This window comes from Dreissena polymorpha, chromosome 4, assembly GCF_020536995.1.
Source record: "Dreissena polymorpha isolate Duluth1 chromosome 4, UMN_Dpol_1.0, whole genome shotgun sequence".
Lineage (NCBI taxonomy): Eukaryota > Metazoa > Mollusca > Bivalvia > Myida > Dreissenidae > Dreissena > Dreissena polymorpha.
This window is the reverse complement of record NC_068358.1, coordinates 118,007,209-118,027,560: the sequence shown is the minus strand read 5'-3', so window position 1 is coordinate 118,027,560 and position 20,352 is coordinate 118,007,209. Positions and strand designations below refer to the sequence as shown.

Here is a 20,352-nt window from a genome sequence, read left to right as displayed (position 1 = left end):
TTAATGTACAGAGTCATTTCAAAATCTCACAACAAATGACAAATTTATGGTCTTGACAAGATCATTTAATGGGTATTTTTGACCTTTGAACATAATTCTTTCGCATGACACACTGTCCAATGATGGTAAACAAATGTGCCAAATGATTTTAAAAATCTCACAATGAACGACAAAGTTATGCCCCGACAAGCTCATTTATGGCCATATTTGACCTTTGAACTCAAAGTGTGACCTTGACCTTAGAGATATCAACATCATTCGTTCACATGACACACTGTCTAATGATGGTGAACAAATGTGCCAAATGATTTTAAAATCTCACAATGAATGACATAGTTATGGCACATACAAGCTCATTTATAGCCATTTTTTACCTTTAAACTCAAAGTGTGACCTTGACCTTGGAGATATCTACATAATTCTTTCGCATGACACACGGTCCAATGATGGTGAACAAATATGCCAAATTATTTTAAAGTCTCACAATAAATGACAAAGATATGGCCCGGACAAGCTGTTGACCTTTGAACTCGAAAAATGACCTTCACCTTGGAGATATTGACATACTTTTTTGCATGACACACGGTTCCATGATGGTGAACAAATGTAGCAAGTCATTTTAAAATCTAACGATAAATGACATAGTTATGCTCGGACAAACTTTCGATTTAAAACACACTTAGTGACCCCGTAACCTAGTTTTTGACCCGGCATGACCCATATTCAAACAAGACCTAGACATCATCTAGATACAACTTCTGACAAAGTTTGGTGAAGATCAGATGAAATTTTTGGGACAGACCCACCGACACACCAACAAAGTGACTCCTATATAGCCCCCAGTACCAATGGTAATGGGGGTATAATTATGATAAAATCTGATTATAGTGCTTCAGTGAGGCCGCAAATTCTTGATTATTTGGCAAATTAGCAAAAACTATGACAGATTTGTGTTTTTTTTGTGAAATTACATTTTTTTAAATAAAATTTGTGACTGTGTTTTTCTATACAACAGGGATACATTTTGTGACGCAAGTGAAGTATAATAAGTTTGCAAATTAATATAAACATTTCCCATCTTTGTTATCACATCACTTATGAGCCTATTGTTGCAGATGAGAGGGGAATGATTTTAAAGCTTATCACTTTTGTCTAAGCATCAATTTTTGTATTAAATACACCTTTAACCAGCATGCTCTTACTTATCTGGTTGAAGGATTTTGATATTATCTCCTTCAATCTTTTCTGTTCTCAGCCAAAGCTTCTCTACAAGAAAAACAATTATCTATTAGTTTACATTATGGCATATTTATTTATATCAGCATACAGTTTTTTTCTTAATCTTAAAGCAAATACATAAAATCAAAGAAATGTAAAATAAAATAAAGTAAATATCTCATACTGGTTCCATTAACAAAAGTTAAAGAAGTGTTTGATTGTTATGTGATATATATAATCAGAATAGGCACATCTATAAATGGGTATATGTCAAAAGCATAAATTGCTTCTGAAAACAATCTGCAATTTTACACTTAGTGCAATTTTGAGCACCATGTAACTTGCATCCATCTTTAATCAACAATTCAAGTTTTTTGCACAATATCTAGGGTGTAATTAAAATAGGTTTTGAGGGGTTCGTTTATGCTTTACATGACCCAATTAGGCCAATTTTAATAAAAAGTATGACCAGTAATCTGAATATAAGGTAGTCCGGTTTTAAGGTGATGTTTACAGTTTGTTTTATGCTGGGAAATAAACAGGACCAAACAAACGCCTGTTTAAAGACGCTTCCTGTTTAGAGAGGATACAGTTGATACAGTTTAGAGGGTTTCAATTGTAAAAGCTTTGAAGCATTAACAGCAAACGACTAAAAGACACATTAAATAGTTTTCATATTAATCAGCATATTACAAATGGTAAATGTGACATGAAATCTTAAAGCGAGATTATACGATTTTTTATGTGTTAAATTGTAATATATTGATAAAATATGTAACAATAACACAAAATAGGCAAGAACAAGAGTTGTGTTTGTCGGAAACACAATGCCCCCTATTGCGCCGCTTTGAAGCCATCTATTCAACCTTTGACCTTGAAGGATGACCTTGACCTTTCACCACTCAAAAATGTGCAGCTCCATGAGATACGCATGCATTTTAAATATCTAGTTGCTATCTTCAATATTGCAAAATTTGATCTTTGACCTTGACCTTGAAGGATGACCTTGACTTTTCACCACTCAAAATGTGCAGCTCCATGACATACACATGCATGCCAAATATCAAGTTGCTATCTTCAATATTAAACAAGATGTGTTTGTGAAACACAATGTCCCCCTATATGATGTTTGACATTGTAGGATGACCTTGACCTTGTGAAGGATGACCTTGACCTTGACCTTTCACCACTCAAAATGTGCAGCTCCATGAGATACACATGCATGCCAAATATCTAGTTGCTATCTTCAATATTGCAAAAGTATTCATAAAATGAGCGATTTTGGCCACATATAATTGACCTCTGACCTTGAAGGATGACCTTGACCTTTCACCACTCAAAATGTGCAGCTCCATGAGATACACATGCATGCCAAATATCAAGTTGCTATCTTCAATATTGCAAAAGTATTCATAAAATGAGCGATTTTGGCCACATATAATTGACCTCTGACCTTGAAGGATGACCTTGACCTTGACCTTTCACCACTCAAAATGTGCAGCTTCATGAGATACACATGCATGCCAAATATGAAGTTGCTATCTTCAATATAGCAAAAGTTATTGCAAAATGTTAAAGTTGGCGCAAACAGACAGACAGACCAACAGACAGACAGGGCAAAAACAATATGGCCCCCATTACTATAGTGGGGGACATAAAAAATTATGGCCAATGTTAAAGTTTTTGGACAGACCGAATATTTGACATTTGACCTTGAAGAATGACCTTGATTTTCATCTTTCACCACTCAAAATGTTCAGCTCCAGGAGATACACATGCACGACAAATATCAAGTTGCTATCTTCAATACAGTCCACTCTCGTTATCTCGACATCGGATATCTCGATATTCTCGATATGTCGAAGTAAGTTCAATGTCCCAACTTTTTTCCTTCTTTATCTATATAAATAAACATCGCATATCTTGATTTTCGTTATGTCGAATAATTTGATATCTCGATATAAAATTTTGTCCCGAGTCCCGATTTTACATGTATTTACTGTGGTTTATCTCGAAGTGCGAATAACTGTTCCAGTGTCGGCAAAAGGTGAGAACAAATTTCTTTGATTCTTCACCGCCCCGCTTCGCCCGGCTGCTCAAGATACTGTGCGGTAGGAAATTGATCCGTTAATTGCATCAATGATCACACGTGTGTAATGTCGTTAGCCCTTAACACTTGAGTAAGGCCTGTCATTTTAAACTGTCATTTTAACATCAGTTAACTGCAATTAATACACAGCCTGTATGTAGATCTGGGGATGTTGATTAATAAAGATAATAAAGACAAGACTCAAAATGGCTTTTCATTTTTATTTGATCCTGTACTAATAATCGATTGAACTTAGCATTTCAAACAACAAAATGTGCATGTACAGTTCAGTATTCCGGAACGTGATTTACGCATGTTCAGATGAAAAACCCTCGTCTTGTTTGGACGTCAATTGCATCATAACTTTAAATAGCAACATTACCGGATGTTTACTCGACAGTTTAGAAAAATTATAACCGCATGTGTTCATGCAATTATGTAAAACTTAAAACGTCATTTTAAGCATTTGAATAGCAAAATTAATCGTACCTCGTAAAAATGCGTATATATCAGGTAGAGAGTATTATGCCACACGGTGACAGCTTTAATTAGACCACTTAGCAGGTATTTCGGTGTTAAAAACAAGGTAAATTTTCGTCTCATGTTTTCTTTGAATCGGATAATCGGATATCTCGAACCCTCGTTATCTCGATATTTTTTCTTGTTCCCGCCGACTTCGAGATAACGAGAGTGGACTGTATTTAAAAAGTTATGGTCAATGTTAAAGTTTTCGGACAGACCGAATATTTGACATTTGACCTTGAAGAATGACCTTCACCTTCACCTTTCACCACTAAAAATGTTCAGCACCAGGAGATACACATGCATGCCAAATATCAAGTTGCTATCATCAATAGTTAAAAAGTTATGGCGAATGTAAAAGTTTTTGGACAGACGGACAGACGCCATATATTAGACATTTGACCTTGAAGGATGACCTTGACCTTTCACCACTCAATATGTTCAGCTCCAGGAGATACACTTGCATGCCAAATATAAAGTTGCTATCATCAATAGTGAAAAAGTTATGGCCAATGTTAAAGTTTTCGGACGGACAGACAGACGCCATATATTAGACATTTGACCTTGATGGATGACCTTGACCTTCACCTTTCACCACTCAAAATGTACAGCTCAATGAGATGCTAATGCATGCCAAATATCAAGTTGCTATGTTAAATATTGAAAAAGTTATGACCATCAAAGTGTTCGGACGGACTAACATACTGATGGACAGTTCAACTGCTATATGCCACCCTACCGGGAGCATAAAAATTATACATTGAAGACGAATTTCATAAAATGCAACAAAGACAATAAGCGCCCCGAGCCAATTGTGACGAAAATATTTCGTAAATATTTTCCTACAATAACCGAAGCATTCGTCTTTTTAGTTAGTGTTCGTGTGTCGTATGAATAGATATCGTTGCAGAAATTCAAAATGAACCGTTTAACTAAATTTAGATTCACATCGTACATGCATGATATACATGCTGGCGAATTTGACTGTACAGACATTTTCAATTTCATAATTAAATATCTGGCTTATTTTGCATTTTTCGACATATGTTCTTCTTAACTTTCATTTTAATTTATATTGAAATATAAGTTTAATAAGATTTGTACACATTTGATATAAATGAATACATATTTGACAAAAATCGTATAATCTCGCTTTAAGGATACTGCAGCCCTTTGATGCCATGTTTCTAATGGAGAGTATCAATCATCAAACTTGTCAATGTGTAAAATAGCATTTAGAGAAATATTTGAGTATCTTAAGTTTCTTTTTTTTTAATGTTTAAACTGAATTTCATAATATATTTCACAATGTGTAATGTTGTTTGTTAATATACTCATATTTGAGTCCTTTAAGAGCGCTTTTTTCAACTTGATGTAGTGCCCTACTTTTTGACAGAGGTACATGTATCTAATGGCTGTGAGTGGTTGTTTGATTGCTTACCAGGTGCCTTATAGGGTCGGTCCCTTACAGCTATGGCGCCATCTATTCCCTCCCTCACCCTACTAACTCCCTGAAATATCCACACAACATTTAACAATCTTTTTACACTAAAATGAGCCATTATAATATTTAAGGCACAGATGCTATCACTGCCTATACACAAACTGTATCCATATTATGTTATCATTAAATACATTCCCAATTTGTCTAAATAATATCAACAAGCTTAATATCATTATTAGTTTTCATTGTTTATTATCGTATTTGAAAACACATTCTTAACTTGTCCATTAAAAAAATTATATGACACATTCTGTCAAATGTCCTCTGATGCTCTCAAACAACCTTAACAACAGAGATTTATTTAACCAGCATATTATCCCCCGCCAAACCCAGAGGGAAACAGAATTGCCTTTGTCCGTCCGTTTGTCCGTCCATCCATCTGTCACAAAACTGTTCATGTCTATACATGTATCTCAAAAACTATATAAGTTATCAACACGAAACTTCATGGGTGTAAAGATATTAAATTAAATATTAATGAAGAGAAATGCCATGCACATGAGCCATAACCATAAACTTTCTTAAATAAGAGTTATTGCCATTTCATTTTTTATGACGTAACTTTTCAGATCTATATCTCAGAAACAATACAAGACTTTAAAATGACACTTCATGGGTGTATTGATATCAATGATGAGATGCACAAGAACCATAACCCTACACTTTCTTAAATTACAGTCATTGCCCTTTGTTGTTTTTGAATTGTGTAACTATTCAGGGCTATATATCAGATATTTTACATGATTTCAATATGAAACTGCATGGCTTGATGGGAGTATAGATATCAACAAGCAAATTTGTTGAATTGATATCCATCGCCAATATGGTTCTGGACACAAAAGTATTATATTTGACACTCAAAAAAGCATTTTTTCAAAATACAAAGGGCCATAACTCCGTTATTAACAGATGGTGTACAATGCCATTTGGCGTGCGTCATCGTCTTATCCATATATATACTCATACCAAGTTTCAATGAAATCCGCCAAAGCACTTCCAAGATATGGCTCCGGACACACACAAAAAGCATTTTTTTCAAGATACAAAGGGCCATAACTCTGTTATTAACGGATGGTGTACAATGCCATTTGGCGTGCATCATCTTCTTATCCCTATACATATTCATACCAAGTTTCAATGAAATCCACCAAAGCACTTTCAAGATATGGCTCTGGACAGACGGAAAGACGGACGGAAGGACGGACGGACAACGCCAAACAATATCCCTCCGCTATGGCGGGGGATAAAAAGGAGAATTCCAATGCATACAAACAATTAACCTACACTAAAATTTTTAGGATTATACCATATATCAAGGGATTTGCACTCATCCATAAACAAACTTCATTTGGCAGGGGATATCATTCAACAAATGTGCTGGTTTATATTAAATACATTTACCAGAAAATTCAACTTGTAAAATAATGTGTTCTATCAATTCTTATATAATGCCTTTAATCATTTTGTAACTACAAATCACAAATGAAATAAAGGGAGGTAATTTTCACAGCTACAAAGTGACTCACCTGAGAGACAGTTTTCATTGGTGCACTTTCCCCTATTTTCCTGCCCTGTTCCAGGATGGCCTCCCCTGCCTTGCCAGCAGTCTTACCAATGTCACTCGTGATCTCTATGCTCTTCTTCACATACTCAGATTTGGACAACTCCTCATAGGTCTGCAACCGAGTCAGTGCAATCAATACATGAATAATGAAAACATTTAAAACACTATCATTCGATGAAAAAATCACATCATTGAGATGCTTTTTTGTTTCGTTTGTTTATTAAAAAACATTGCTTGATTTGTAAAAAAAAATATTTGCAGATCTTGTCAGAAACTTTATTTTTCATTGATATTGATTATATACAGAAAACTTATTGACATCAGGTAGCGTAAATAATGTTATTGATACAGTTGTACATGTCCACAAGAATTTGAACAAACCAGACAAAAGATTCCAAATGAAGTACTGGTTCTAGATGCCTGACCTAACATTTATTTTATGTTTCTTTAGTTTGTAAATTTGTGTAACACTTCATCAGTAAAATCAACTACATGTATGTGAAACAGTACATGTTCTACTGTAAATAAACATTCATTAATGTATAAATATTACCTCAGACAGCTTCTTCTTTAAGGCATCTGACCCTTTCAACGTTTCCGACTCAATATTCTCCTACAAAAAAATAACTTCAATGAGCAATATGCAGGATATGTAGACCAAGTCTTTACATCAATGACTTAAATTGAATATTCTTATAAATAAAGACAATTTACCATAATTCTTGTTGCTAAGAAGTTTACTGCCTTAAGTGGTATATTGAATAAACACTGTCCTCTTTTTTAGATTTTAACATATATAACAATTGCTGGTAAAACAATGTAATGACAAATATATAAGAACAAGAGTGCCAACTTGTCACTAAATATGCCCATTGTACTGTCTGGATGAAATATTTAAAGTTTGATGATTATAAGATTGAGTCAAAGCAGTCAAGTCAATGAAGCAAGTTAGAGAGCAAACAATGCTAACAATGTTGTAATGTATATACAGCAAGTACAGTGTAGCCATCAATTCTAATTTAACAATGCTGTATATACAGCATGTAAAGTGTATCATAATTCAGAGGTGCACCAAGTAATCTGATTGGTTATATAACTTGGAATAGATACAGTAGAATGTCCTAAAACACTACCAGGTTGCCTGATGATACCAAGTAAACTCTAGGATGCTGTCCGCTAAAGATGTTAAAATGACGTGCCCAGTTCTTTAAAAGGGAGTATACAAAATGTAAACAGCATTGAGCACAAACTGGAAAATTAAACACTTTAACTAATTAGTGTGTTATCTTCACTTACAAATTTCTGTCTAGCAGCCTTGATAGCATCAGAACTGTCCAATTTCTTCTTTTCCTCTTGGAACTTTTTAATGTTTTCCTAAATAAAAACATATAACAGTTTCCGTTTTAACATTTTGAGAAAACATAACATTTATTTAATTTATATGTGTATGTTTGGTATAAAAAAACAAAAACAATTTAATTATTATATTAATTCAACAAACTTGTTTTATGTTTTTTAAATATGCAAGACATTAAAATTTGTATAACAATGGCTTTATGGATGATCACTTGTTGATCTTGTTTAACTTTTAGAGCCTTTGCCACAATTAATTCCTCACATTTAATTTCTTATCCTTAGCAAATCCTTCTTTCATATTGTCGAAAATAGACTGGAAGAATCCTTTCCTTCCATCAGAGTACTGGCGTTTCTGAAATTCAAAAGTACAAGTAAACAATATGTTTATTACATTACATGTCACAGTGAGAACTTTTTTATTGTCAATAAATCAATTGGTGACCTAAAAATTAAACAAGGGCTGTTTGTAAAACATGCATGCCCCCCTATATGGGCTATAAGTTGTAGTAGCAGCCATTGTGTGAATACGTTTTTTGTCACTGTGAATGGTGGTGGTGGTGGTGGTGGTGGTGGTGGTGGTGGTGGTGGAGGTGGTGGTGGTGGTGGTGGTGGTGGTGGTGGTAGTAGTAGTAGTAGTAGTTGTAGTAGTAGTAGTAGTAGTAGTAGTAGTAGTAGTAGTAGTAGTAGTAGTAGTAATAGAGTAGTAGTAGTAGTAGGTGGTGGTGGTGGTAGCAGAAAAAATAGTAGTAGTAGTAGTAGTAGTAGTAGTAGTAGTAGTAGTAGTAGTAGTAGTAGTAGTAGAGCAGTAGTAGAAGTAGTAGTAGTAGTAGTAGTAGTAGTAGTAGTAGTAGTAGTAGTAGTAGTAGAGTAGTAGTAGTAGTAGTAGTAGTAGTAGTAGTAGTAGTAGTATAGTAGCAGTAGAAGTAGTAGTAGTAGTAGTAGTAGTAGTAGTAGTAGTAGTAGCAGCAGCAGCAGCAGCAGCAGCAGCAGCAGCAGTAATAGCAGTAGTAGTAGAAGTAGTAGTAGTAGTAGTAGTAGTATGCATTACAAAAAATGCAGTTAGCCTTACATTTGGTAAAATTTAAATATATTACAAGGGAGGCAAATCTGTAACAATAAATCTAAACTTATCACATTGTTTCCCCTGTAGTGTATTACCTCCCCTATCCTGCTTTATATTTTATATTAATCAACAAAATTAAACATTAACGGTGGTGGTGGTGGTAGAAGAAATAGTAGAGTAGTAGTAGTAGTAGTAGTAGTAGTAGTAGTAGTAGTAGTAGTAGTAGTAGAAGTAGTTAAGTAGTAAGTAGTAGTAGTAGTAGTAGTAGTTAGTAGTAGTAGTAGTATAGTAGAGTAGTAGTAGAAGTTTTAAGTAGTATTTCGTAGTCGTTAGTAGTAGTAGTAGATAGTAGTAGTCGTAGTAGCTAGTAGTCAGAAGTAGAGAGTAGTTTACGTAAGTAGTAGTAGTAGTAGTAGTAGTAGTAGTTAGTACGTAGTAGTAGTAGTAGTAGTAGTAGTTAGTTAGTAGTGTAGTAGAGTAGTAGTAAGTAGTAGTAATAGTAGTATGTTAGTAGCCGTAGAAGTAGTATTAGTAAGTAGTAGTTAGTAGTAGTAGTAGTAGTAGTAGTAGACAGTAGTATTAGTAGTAGTTAGTTAGCAGCAGACAGCAGCAGCAGCAGCAGCAGTAGTAGCAGTAGTAGTAGTAGTCGTAGTAGTAGTAGTAGTCGTAGTAGTAGTATGCATAACAAAATGCAGTTAGCCTTACATTTGGTAAAATTTAAATATATTACAAGGGAGGCAAATCTGTAACAATAAATCTAAACTTATTGCATTTGTTTCCCCTGTAATGTATTACCTCCCCTATCCTGCTTATATTTATATTAATCAACAAAATTAAACATTAACACAATATTTAATATACAAAATATACAAAAAATCTCATATTCTGATAATATTTTTACTGATCCACTGTATTTTACTAAAAGGATGATGTTTCATTGGACTGATAATTATAGATTTAGGATGACAGACCAGTTGCTTTAGTAATATTGTTCAGAGTGTGCCCTGTTGGCCGCGTATGCATTCTTGAATTATCATTCAAAAAACCACTTTACTATTTCGAGTCACCGTGACCTTGACCTTTGACCTAGTGACCTCAAAATCAATAGGGGTCATCTGCGAGTCATGATCAATGTACCTATGAAGTTTCATGATCCTAGGCCCAAGCGTTCTTGAGTTATCGTATGACAACCACCTGGTGGACGGACAGACCGACCGACAGACCGACCGACATGAGCAAAGCAATATACCCCCTCTTCTTCGAAAGGGGGCATAATAACTATAAACCTAAACAAGAGCACCGCATTACAGGTGCCACGCTCGGCTGCAAAAGCGTGTCAGATTTTTTTTTTTTTTAGAGGTCACAGTGACCTTGATCTTTCTTTGACCTAGAGACCCCAAAATGGGTGTGGCGTGTAGAACTCATCAAAATGCAGCTATGTGTTTAGTTTCAAAGTTGTAGGTAAAAGCACTTTGATTTTAGAGCCAATATTAAAAACCTTAACAAACTGTTAAGGTTTTAGCACAACGCGGACAACACGACGACGGACACGACGAGCTTGCTATGAAAACAGCCAAGCTAAAAATCATGCCATTTGTCAATGAATGCTTTAACTTTTGTTATTGTATTAATGAAACAAGGGACAAAATTGTCACAAAACCAGGTTTTCAGTTGAAAAAAGTCTGATAAAGGGAGACATTTCAAAATGTGTATTGTTAACCCCTTGTGTAAAATTGACCTAGATTTCAATTAGAAAACAAGGGCTGTTTGTAAAACATGCATGCCCCCCATATGGGCTGTCTGTCAGTTGTAGTGGAATCCATTGTGTGAATACGTTTTTTGTCACTGTGACCTTGACCTTTGACCTAGTGACCTGAAAATCAATAGGGGTCATCTGCCAGTCATGATCAATGTACCTATCAAGTTTCATGATCCTAGGCCTAATTATTCTTTAGTTATCATACGGAAACCATTTTACTGTTTTGAGTCACTGTGACCTTGACCTTTGACCTAGTGACCTGAAAATTGATACAGGTCATCTGCCAGTCATGATCAATGTACCTATGAAGTTTCATGATCCTAGGTGTAAGCTTTCTTGAGTTATCATCCAGAAACCATTTTACTGTTTTGAGTCACTGTGTCCTTGACCTTTGACCTAGTGAGCTGAAAATCAATAGGGGTCATCTGCCTGTCATGATCAAAGTTCCCATGAAGTTTCATGATCCTAGACATAAGAATTTTTGAGTTATCATTCGGAAACCATTTTACTGTTTCGAGTCACTGTGACCTTGACCTTTGACCAAGTGACCTGAAAATTAATAGGGGTCATCTGCCAGTCATGATCAATGTTCCTATGAAGTTTCATGATCCTAGGCTTAAGCATTCTTGAGTTATCATCCGGAAACCATTTTACTATTTGAAGTCACTGTGACTTTGACCTTCGACCTAGTGACCTGAAAATTAATAGGGGTCATCTGCCAGTCATGATCAATGTACCTATGAAGTTTCATGATCCTAGGCTTAAGCATTCTTGAGTTATCATCCGGAAACCATTTTACTATTTCAAGTCACTGTGACCTTGACCTTTGACCTAGTGACCTGAAAATCAATAGCGGTCATCTGCCTGTCATGATCAATGTATCTATTTAGTTTCATGATCCTAGGCCTAAGCTTTCTTGAGTTATCATCCGGAAATCATCTGGTGGACAGATCAACGGTCCGACCGACAGACCGACCGACATGTGCAAAACAATATACCCCCTCTTCTTCGAAGGGGGGCATAAAAAAGTCTGATAATAAGAGACAACTAAAAATCAAAATTTTCATTGTTACTGATTATTCATAGTTACATAGTTGTTTCAAAATCAATTTATTTTTAGTTGTGGCGACCTTGACCTTGAAGATATTGACGTAATTCTTCCGTGCGACACACCGTCCAATAATGGTGAACAAATGTGCCAAATGATTTTAAAATGTCATAATAAATGACATAGTAATGGCCCAGACAAGCTCATTAATGGCAATTTTTTACCTTCAAACTCAAATTGTGACCTTGACCTTGGTGATATCGACGTAATTCTTTCGCGCGACACAACGTCTAATGATGGTGAACAAATGTGCCAAATGATTTTAAAATCTCACATTGAATGACGAAGTAATGGCCCAGACAAGCTCATTTATGGCCATTTTTGACCTTCAAACACACATTATGACCTTGACCTTGGAGATATCGATGTAATTCTTTCGCCCGACACATCGTCTAATAATGGTGAACAAATGTGCAAAATGATTTTAAAATCTCACAATGAACGACAACGCTTTTGCCCAGACAAGCTCATTTATGGCCATTTTTAGCTTCAAACTCAAATTGTGACCTTGACCTTGGAGATATCAAAGTAATTCTTTCGCGCAACACACTGTCTAATGATGGTGAACAAATGTGCCAAACGATTTTATAATCTGATAATGAACGACAGAGTTATGGTTCGGACAAGCTTGTTCCGCCCGCCAGTTCGCCCACTGACATTCGCCAATCTAATAACTAGTTTTTTTCTTCGAAAAACCTGGTTAAAAACACCATCTTAAGGTTCACTAAACTTTCAAACTTAAATGAAATTACTGAAATTTATGTGCTCACATTACTTCTAGAACAAAGCAGTACTCGCTGTTGCTTAATCACTCCAAGTATTTCTTATAAAAAACATACAATTTTGAAATACCTGAATCAATCTGGTATCATAATTAGTGGCTGTGCATTGTAACACATGTGCAGAAGGCCCTTGCTGTTTCACAACCTGATGTTGTCCAAGCACATTCTGAAATTACATCATGGTTGCTTAGTCAACATGCGCCAATATGTTCTATCTGGACAACATTTGGCATTATAATTGCTTGTAACAGACACGATTCGTAGTAGTTGCATCAACCAATCAATGCCCAGGCAACCAAATACATGCCTTTTATTTGAGAAAGTGTACACAATAACTGTACATGTAACAGATCAATACTGACCTCTGTAGCCCTGCAGATACAGCAAAAATGACAGATTTTTAACCTGAGATAATTCAATTTTCAAAATGCACAAGTTTGTTTTAAACAAAAGTAAAGATCTTTCAGTTAGTTGTCTCCCCTGTGCTACAAAGTTTTTATAAAACAAGAGATGTGTTCGTCAGAAACACAATGCCCGCTATTGTGCCGCTTTGTAAAAAAAAATGTTGTTTTTTTTACCTTTGACCTTGAAGGATGACCTTGACATTGAACTTCCACCGCTCAAAATGTGTAGCTTCACGAGAATGCTGCTTTGAATTAAAAAAAAATAATTGACCTTTGACCTTGAAGGATGACCTTGACCTTGAACTTTTACCACTCAAAATGTGCAGCTTCATGAGATACACATGCAATGCATGCCAAATATCAAGTTGCTATCTTCAATAATGAAAAAGTTATGGCCAATGTTAAAGTTTTCGGACGGGCAGACCCCATATATTTGACATTTGACCTTGAAGGATGACCATGACCTTCATCTTTCACCCCTCAAGATGCATATGCATGCCAAATATCAAGTTGCTAGCTTCAATATTGAAAAAGTTATGGCCAATGTTAAAGTTTTCGGACCGACAGACGCCATATATTTATCATTGGACCTTGAAAGATGACCTTTACCTTTCACCACTCAAAATGTTCAGCTCCATGAGGTACACATGCATGCCCAATATCAAGTTTCTATCTTCAACAATGCAAAAATTATGGCCAACATTAAATGTTTTTTCGGACAGACGAACAGACTGACATACACACATACTGACTGACAGTTCAACTACTATATGCCACCCTACCATGGGCACAAAAAAACAAGTTTCCACTTTTTTGCCATATGCACTACCCATTTTTTAATCAAGTAAAATTCTTATAGTTAGTTGTCTCCATTGTGCTACCGCAGGTTTCCACGTATAGCGCGCAGTGTTTTACCTCCAAAATTTAAATTAAAAAGCTGATGCGCGCTATACATTAATACAACGCTATCCTGGCTGCTAAATTGGTAAAAAATATGTTGTGTAATCGTAAATAATCAAAATGGCCGCCATGTTTTTTTCCAGAAAACTACCACCCTATAATCGTACAGACTGAGGGGCCATTGTCGAAACAACAAGAAGTCGCTACTGGTAGATATGAATGCGGTAGAAGAAGTTTTGGTCAAAAATAAATTTGTTTGAATAAACTTGTGGACATTTCTTTGTTTGTGTTTTTACACTTCTTTATTGATGAATTCCGATGGGGATTGTTGTTGACATTCTGGAGAGCAGGCAAGGGTAGGTGCGAACGAGGTCTTTTTGCGGGTAACAGTAGGTGTGAAATGGGGTCATTTTGCACTTCGTAATTGGCAGATGTTATTGAGTAATATGTGCCACGACTTGTTTAGACGCTAATTGACATATGAGACACTTATTGACACTTGAGATCGTGAAGATATGCAATTGCATTTTGTGTGTATAAATATTGAACGTTCATCAGTGGTGTACCTCAACAACTGTATCCCTGTCTCCCATGCGACATTAAATGCAAATTTACCGGTAATGCCCATGCTTTCCCCCGAGGAAAAATCACACGATGTACACTAATTCTTATTTTCTCACGTTTTTCACGAAATGCGCGTGGACTGTTAATCTTTTGCTTGAAAATTACAAAATTGTCAGAAAAGTATAGTGCTTTGCAAACCATGCTCCTAATCATAATGACGCTTCCTATCTTGAATGCTTAATTAAGCTTTCCAATGCCCCGGATTATTGGATTGTGCAATAGTGAAATGGCGGCCATTTTCGGTCCAATTTGGTGGTTTTATTGTCTTTAAATATTTTTTCTCCATTTTTGCATTTAAAAAACAGCCTGCGCGCTATACACGGGAGTGCGCTATACGTGGAAACCTAGTTTTTATTCAGCATTTAAATTTTCTACTTTAAATATAAAATAAAGCTTTCCAATGACCGGGATAATTTGATTGCACAATAGTAAAATGGCTGCCATTTTCGGTCCAATAAACTAGTGCTTTTTTGCTTGAAATATTTCGTTCACTCCATTTTGGCTTTAAAAACAACAACAAGGTGCATGTTATATGTGTTTGCGCGCAATACATGGTGAATTTCTGTATTGATATTTTAATTTAAGCCATATATCAAATATTCCATGCACAGCATTGAAATGAATACTATCTCCTTGTAAATAATTCAGAAGCATTTAATCAAGATCAAATTCTTCATGATGACATCTTTGAGGGTTTATGGTTCACATTTCCCAAAAGTTCAAGTTACTTGGTTCACATTCTCACACACAAACTTAACAACAATCAATGAATTGCAATAGACACTATTCCATTACAGCTTAGAAGCAGACGAAGGGGAGAAAAAAATATGATCCTGCCTATCTATCGGTATTTGGCCACTCCCTCTATTCCACCACTTTCTTATGACGTAATAAACTTGATATCTGCATATTCACTTGAGTCCGAATTCAGTGCAAGTAATCACAACATTTGATTCTTGATCATCAAGAGCCTAAAATTCGTCACAAACAGGTATAAACCATTAATTTTGTATTAACCTATACAAATTTAATCTCGATTTCATTTGTACATAACTCTTAAATTGTTATTTTTCGTTGTATTTAACAGGCACTCATTCACTATTTGGTTAGGCTGACTGACTTCATCACTATTTCTCTAGCGCTTAAATTGAGGCCCGTCTATACTTATGTTTGTTGTCATTTTCGGTGATCCCCTTAAAATAAGTATTCACAATAAAAATCCATTGTTCTCCTGTTATAAAATGATCACACACTTTTTTCTGCTCTGCAAATCCATCAAGAAACCATAATAGGAACAGAAAGTATGCCCTTGAAACCACGCTAAAGACACTTTCCGAGGTTCTGTTGAACAAAAATCTATACATAAGAAGGCCTTGGAGTATTGTATACCATACCAGATGCTTTGTGACAGGATAAGCGGGGATATCAACCCTGAAAATTTCGGATGAAAACCCTCTACACAGAAGAAGAGCCAGGTCAAGTTAAATTTACTGAGGTGATGGCGCGATGGGGCTACGGAGTATCAAACGCTGAGCTACAGTACACTCCACGCGTTTTCCCCAAAAAACGCGCTCCCTCCGCGGTTTTTTTCTGCTAGCGAGTGTTCACGCGGCGTTGGAAGAGCGAGGTGAACTCGATAAAACGCTCGGCGTTACGCCGCGTTCGCTAATTCCCGCGGCGTGTATTACTTTAGGCTTGTCGGTAAATGCAGACACTTTCCGTTCTTATCAGTGATCGCCGCGCAACGCCGCGTTAGCAGTGTGCTACTGGGCATGCCAAAAAATAAAAACATTGTTATAATAAATTGTTTAAATACTGTAGTACATGTATAAAAAATATAATTGTATAGAAAATTAATACGTATAAAAATCATGTTTTTTAATTCACAGGTACGTCTACAATATGAATGAATATAATACATTTGACAAATTAATATTTAAATCATAACATATTTGACACAAGAATAAATGTTCCGTAAAATTTCCAAATGAGAATAATAATTAGTAATCCGAAACACACTACGATTTTTAATTGTTAACACGACGTTTACAAATGCTTCCAATATACAGTTCCACGTATATTTCCCGACAAAAGCGCGCGAAAATTATGCTGCAATGTACAAGGTCAAGGTACAATGTATACTCCTGCAAAGCGTGCGTGTATTGATTTTTTTTTATACAAACTTTGTAGCGCAGAGAACATTGAATTTTGTTGATTTCGGTTAAAAGTTTCTTTGGTATTTATTAACGAAATTATATCGCGAATAAGTTGATATTTCCTCTAAAATAATTTCAAATCGAACACGCCGAATCTTCATCGTTACGGTATTTTAGTAGAGTAATTATTTTAACACTTATTGTACTGTAAACTGAATAAAGAAGACATCTGGGCGGAACTGGATTTTAAGTGTTTGACGTTATGAAAACACGCAAAGCTTGTCTACTGACCTATTGTGTAGACTGCTGTCTGCGATGTTTTGACAAAAGGGATTAACATGTGTGAATGTCACTCTGCCGATTTGGGCCATAATTACTGGTAAACATTGTTTAGAATGTCGACGCAACAAGAAGACAACTGTGAATATTAAATGCAATTATCAACTCAATAGTTACCACCTTTTAGCAATCAATGGAATAACCTACAAACAAAGAGAAAATCAATGCATTAGCGAGCAGAGAATTGACTTTGTTCCGACAATTAAAACCATTCCTTATGCATTCGTTGAACGTGTTTACTTGAGTAAGTTATGCCTTTAGACAGGAAGCGGCTTTTCTATGATTACGTCAAACTGTCAATTCACACAGATTTGCGAGATTTGTAGGGTCCTTGGTCATTTGTATACATGTTCAGTATAGAAAATCAGCTGCTAACATGAAAACTTTTGATTAAATTATCAAAATAAAAACAATGTTGCAAACTGTGTTTATATTAATTGGTAAGTATTAGTTCAAAGACGACGTTTTGTGTGTCGTAAATCAACGAGTTTTCTATACAACAACAACTACTTCTACAACCACGTCGGGATCGATCTATCTTGTTTTTTTTTTAATTGTAAATATTATATTACATGTACATGTATGAACTTGTAATAAATGTAATTTTATTTGAAAATCAGGAAGTCAAACAAAAATAAATTGATCGTTATCTCGTAAAACGCGGAGTTTCCCCCGCGTTGCCAACGCCGAGGGCCGCCGCGTCGGCTTATCAGTTTTGCCGATCGTTTACCGCCGCGTCCAAAATCATGCAAACGCCGCGTATAGCGGGATTTTCTTAATCTCCCTCCAGGTCGAAACCCGCGGAGTATGGAGGGAAATTGGGGAAAACGCGTGGAGTGTACTGTATACAGAAGAATACCAGTTAAATGGCATACAGTTTGGGTAGAAAGCCAGTGGACAAGTCTGTCAGCATATGTTGGTTTCATGTTTTTTTGCAGAATTGTTTCAAAGAAACCATCCACTCTGACAAAAACAGCTTACGTGCAATACATGCAGACACATTTGCAATTTGTCCAATATGAGCCAGCTGTTGCTGTTGATCTTTGAAGGACATACATGTACGTTCAACCCATACATCGCCTGACATCATCAATTAGGCCAAATGAAGGAACATTAATTTGTTCATGCTGCCTGCCTACACTTTGCACATCCTCCAACCGCTTCATATTGCAGTATTCGGGCCGTTTAAGCTCTACTATTACGCAGAGTGTGCAACCTTGATGCAGAAACACATGGGAAAGGTTGTGACAAAGTATGAGGTGGCCAGCATCGCTTTCAAGGCATACAGTACAGCCAACGCGGCACAAACACAATCCACTGCTACGCCACGGCCAGATTATAAGTACGCGGCGACCGAATTGCGTGTTCATGCGGCGTATCGCCGTGGCACTTGGCATCGATCCGCGCAACGACGCCGAGTCTGTATTAACCTCGCGTACTTTGGCGGAGTAAATCCGCCGAATGCGTGCGCGGCGGATCGAGTGAAAAGATATCCACCTACATGTGCATACATGTATGTGTAGCGTAGAAACCAAGATTTACACTGGTTTCATAATTATTATTATCACGTTTTAATAAGCGATATGACATGTAATGCTCTTTAACAAATTATCATTGAATTAATTACGCGCAACTGTTAATGTTTCGTTCGATTATCAAATTATCATTGTTAAATTTGTAATCCGAAACACACTTCCGAATTTTAATGCATAATGCGACCTTTGGCAAATTCTAGCGTCAAATAAACAGTGCCAAAATATCCTTTGTTTCATAAAAAGCGCTCGAAAATTATGCAGACATGTAGAACGTCGTTTGGAAAGTGTGGGTGTATTTTGTGTTGTATAAATACATGAACATCACGTCAGGCGTAAATCGCGTGTTCAGTGGAAATAAAAAAACGCTCCTATTAGATATTATTTCATCAGCTCTTTAAATAGTAACAAATGCCAAAATGTACTTGATACACAAGAAAATATGGAGAATGTTTGTGGGTCGTAAATATTTACCAGCATTTGCTTTAAAACTGGAATATACGGGATTATCGGGTAATTAGTAGCGATATTAACTGTATAATATGAACAAAATAAATCGTGTTTATATACGCATATTCAAACAAAAGATATAATAAGCTGATAATTAACAAAACAACAAATACGTTAGACGTGCCCATCTTCACTGTCTTGATTATTGATGTGGCTTTAAACTGCTAATTTTCTCAGCTTAATTATAATAGCAAAATCAAAATGCAATTAATTTATAAATCCACCATATGCTGGAGCCTTGACCACTTGTATGTGTGAAAACATAATTATGTAGCCTTGTTTATGTGTGAAATACATACACTACGGGCGGGAAACAAACTTAATTCAGCTGGACAGACACATTAACTATGCTTACATGTATATGCTAATACAATCCGCGCACAATAAATTTATTATGATTTTAATTATTATTATAATTGTTCTTTCAAAATTTGTTAACTACACATAGCTAATAATTTTAAAAATATTTTTTATTTCATGATGCGCATCGACTCGGCATCATGTCACGGATCCGGCATGCCTCGGTGGACAGATGCAAAGCTTTGCGTCGATTTGCAACTTGCCGTTGCATAGTGACGCGGCTGCAACCACTGACGCAGCATCGACTCATTTCGCCTTGCCGCCGCGGATCGCCAAAGACGTTTGTTCAGCGTTGACTGTACTGTATATGAAAGCAGCTAGCCCCTTAAACATCATTTCTGCACTTTAAAAAGGCTGGGATTTCCCCCCTCAACAGATGCCCCATTGCAGCAGAGAAACTTTTCAATTGTGAATCATTTAGAGGCGAGATGCTGTTTCAGAAAGCAGATGAAATGCGAGGGAGAAAGAGGCCATACTGGACTACTTAAAAAAAAAGTGGCGCAAATGTCTGTGACATCCGAGTGCTGTTTATGTGAACCACAGATAAAAAAGGAGCGAGACC

At 36.1% G+C, this 20,352-nt stretch overlaps 1 protein-coding gene across 2 annotated transcripts in view; it reads right to left on the bottom strand.

The window, feature by feature from the left end:
- The window catches only part of LOC127879625 (mitochondrial import inner membrane translocase subunit TIM44-like), a 39,461-nt gene that overhangs the window by 14,156 nt on the left and 4,953 nt on the right, over positions 1 to 20,352 (bottom strand). Inside the window, exons 2-8 of one of the 2 annotated variants that reach the window (XM_052426589.1) lie at positions 13,036 to 13,131; positions 8,516 to 8,605; positions 8,194 to 8,271; positions 7,451 to 7,510; positions 6,860 to 7,009; positions 5,271 to 5,340; positions 1,203 to 1,266 (exon numbers count right to left, since the gene is read on the bottom strand). In XM_052426589.1, the coding sequence (XP_052282549.1) occupies positions 1,203 to 1,266; positions 5,271 to 5,340; positions 6,860 to 7,009; positions 7,451 to 7,510; positions 8,194 to 8,271; positions 8,516 to 8,605; positions 13,036 to 13,131 (608 nt within the window). The remainder of the gene's footprint in view (positions 1 to 1,202; positions 1,267 to 5,270; positions 5,341 to 6,859; positions 7,010 to 7,450; positions 7,511 to 8,193; positions 8,272 to 8,515; positions 8,606 to 13,035; positions 13,132 to 20,352) is intronic. The other variant, XM_052426591.1, reaches the window with a different exon arrangement.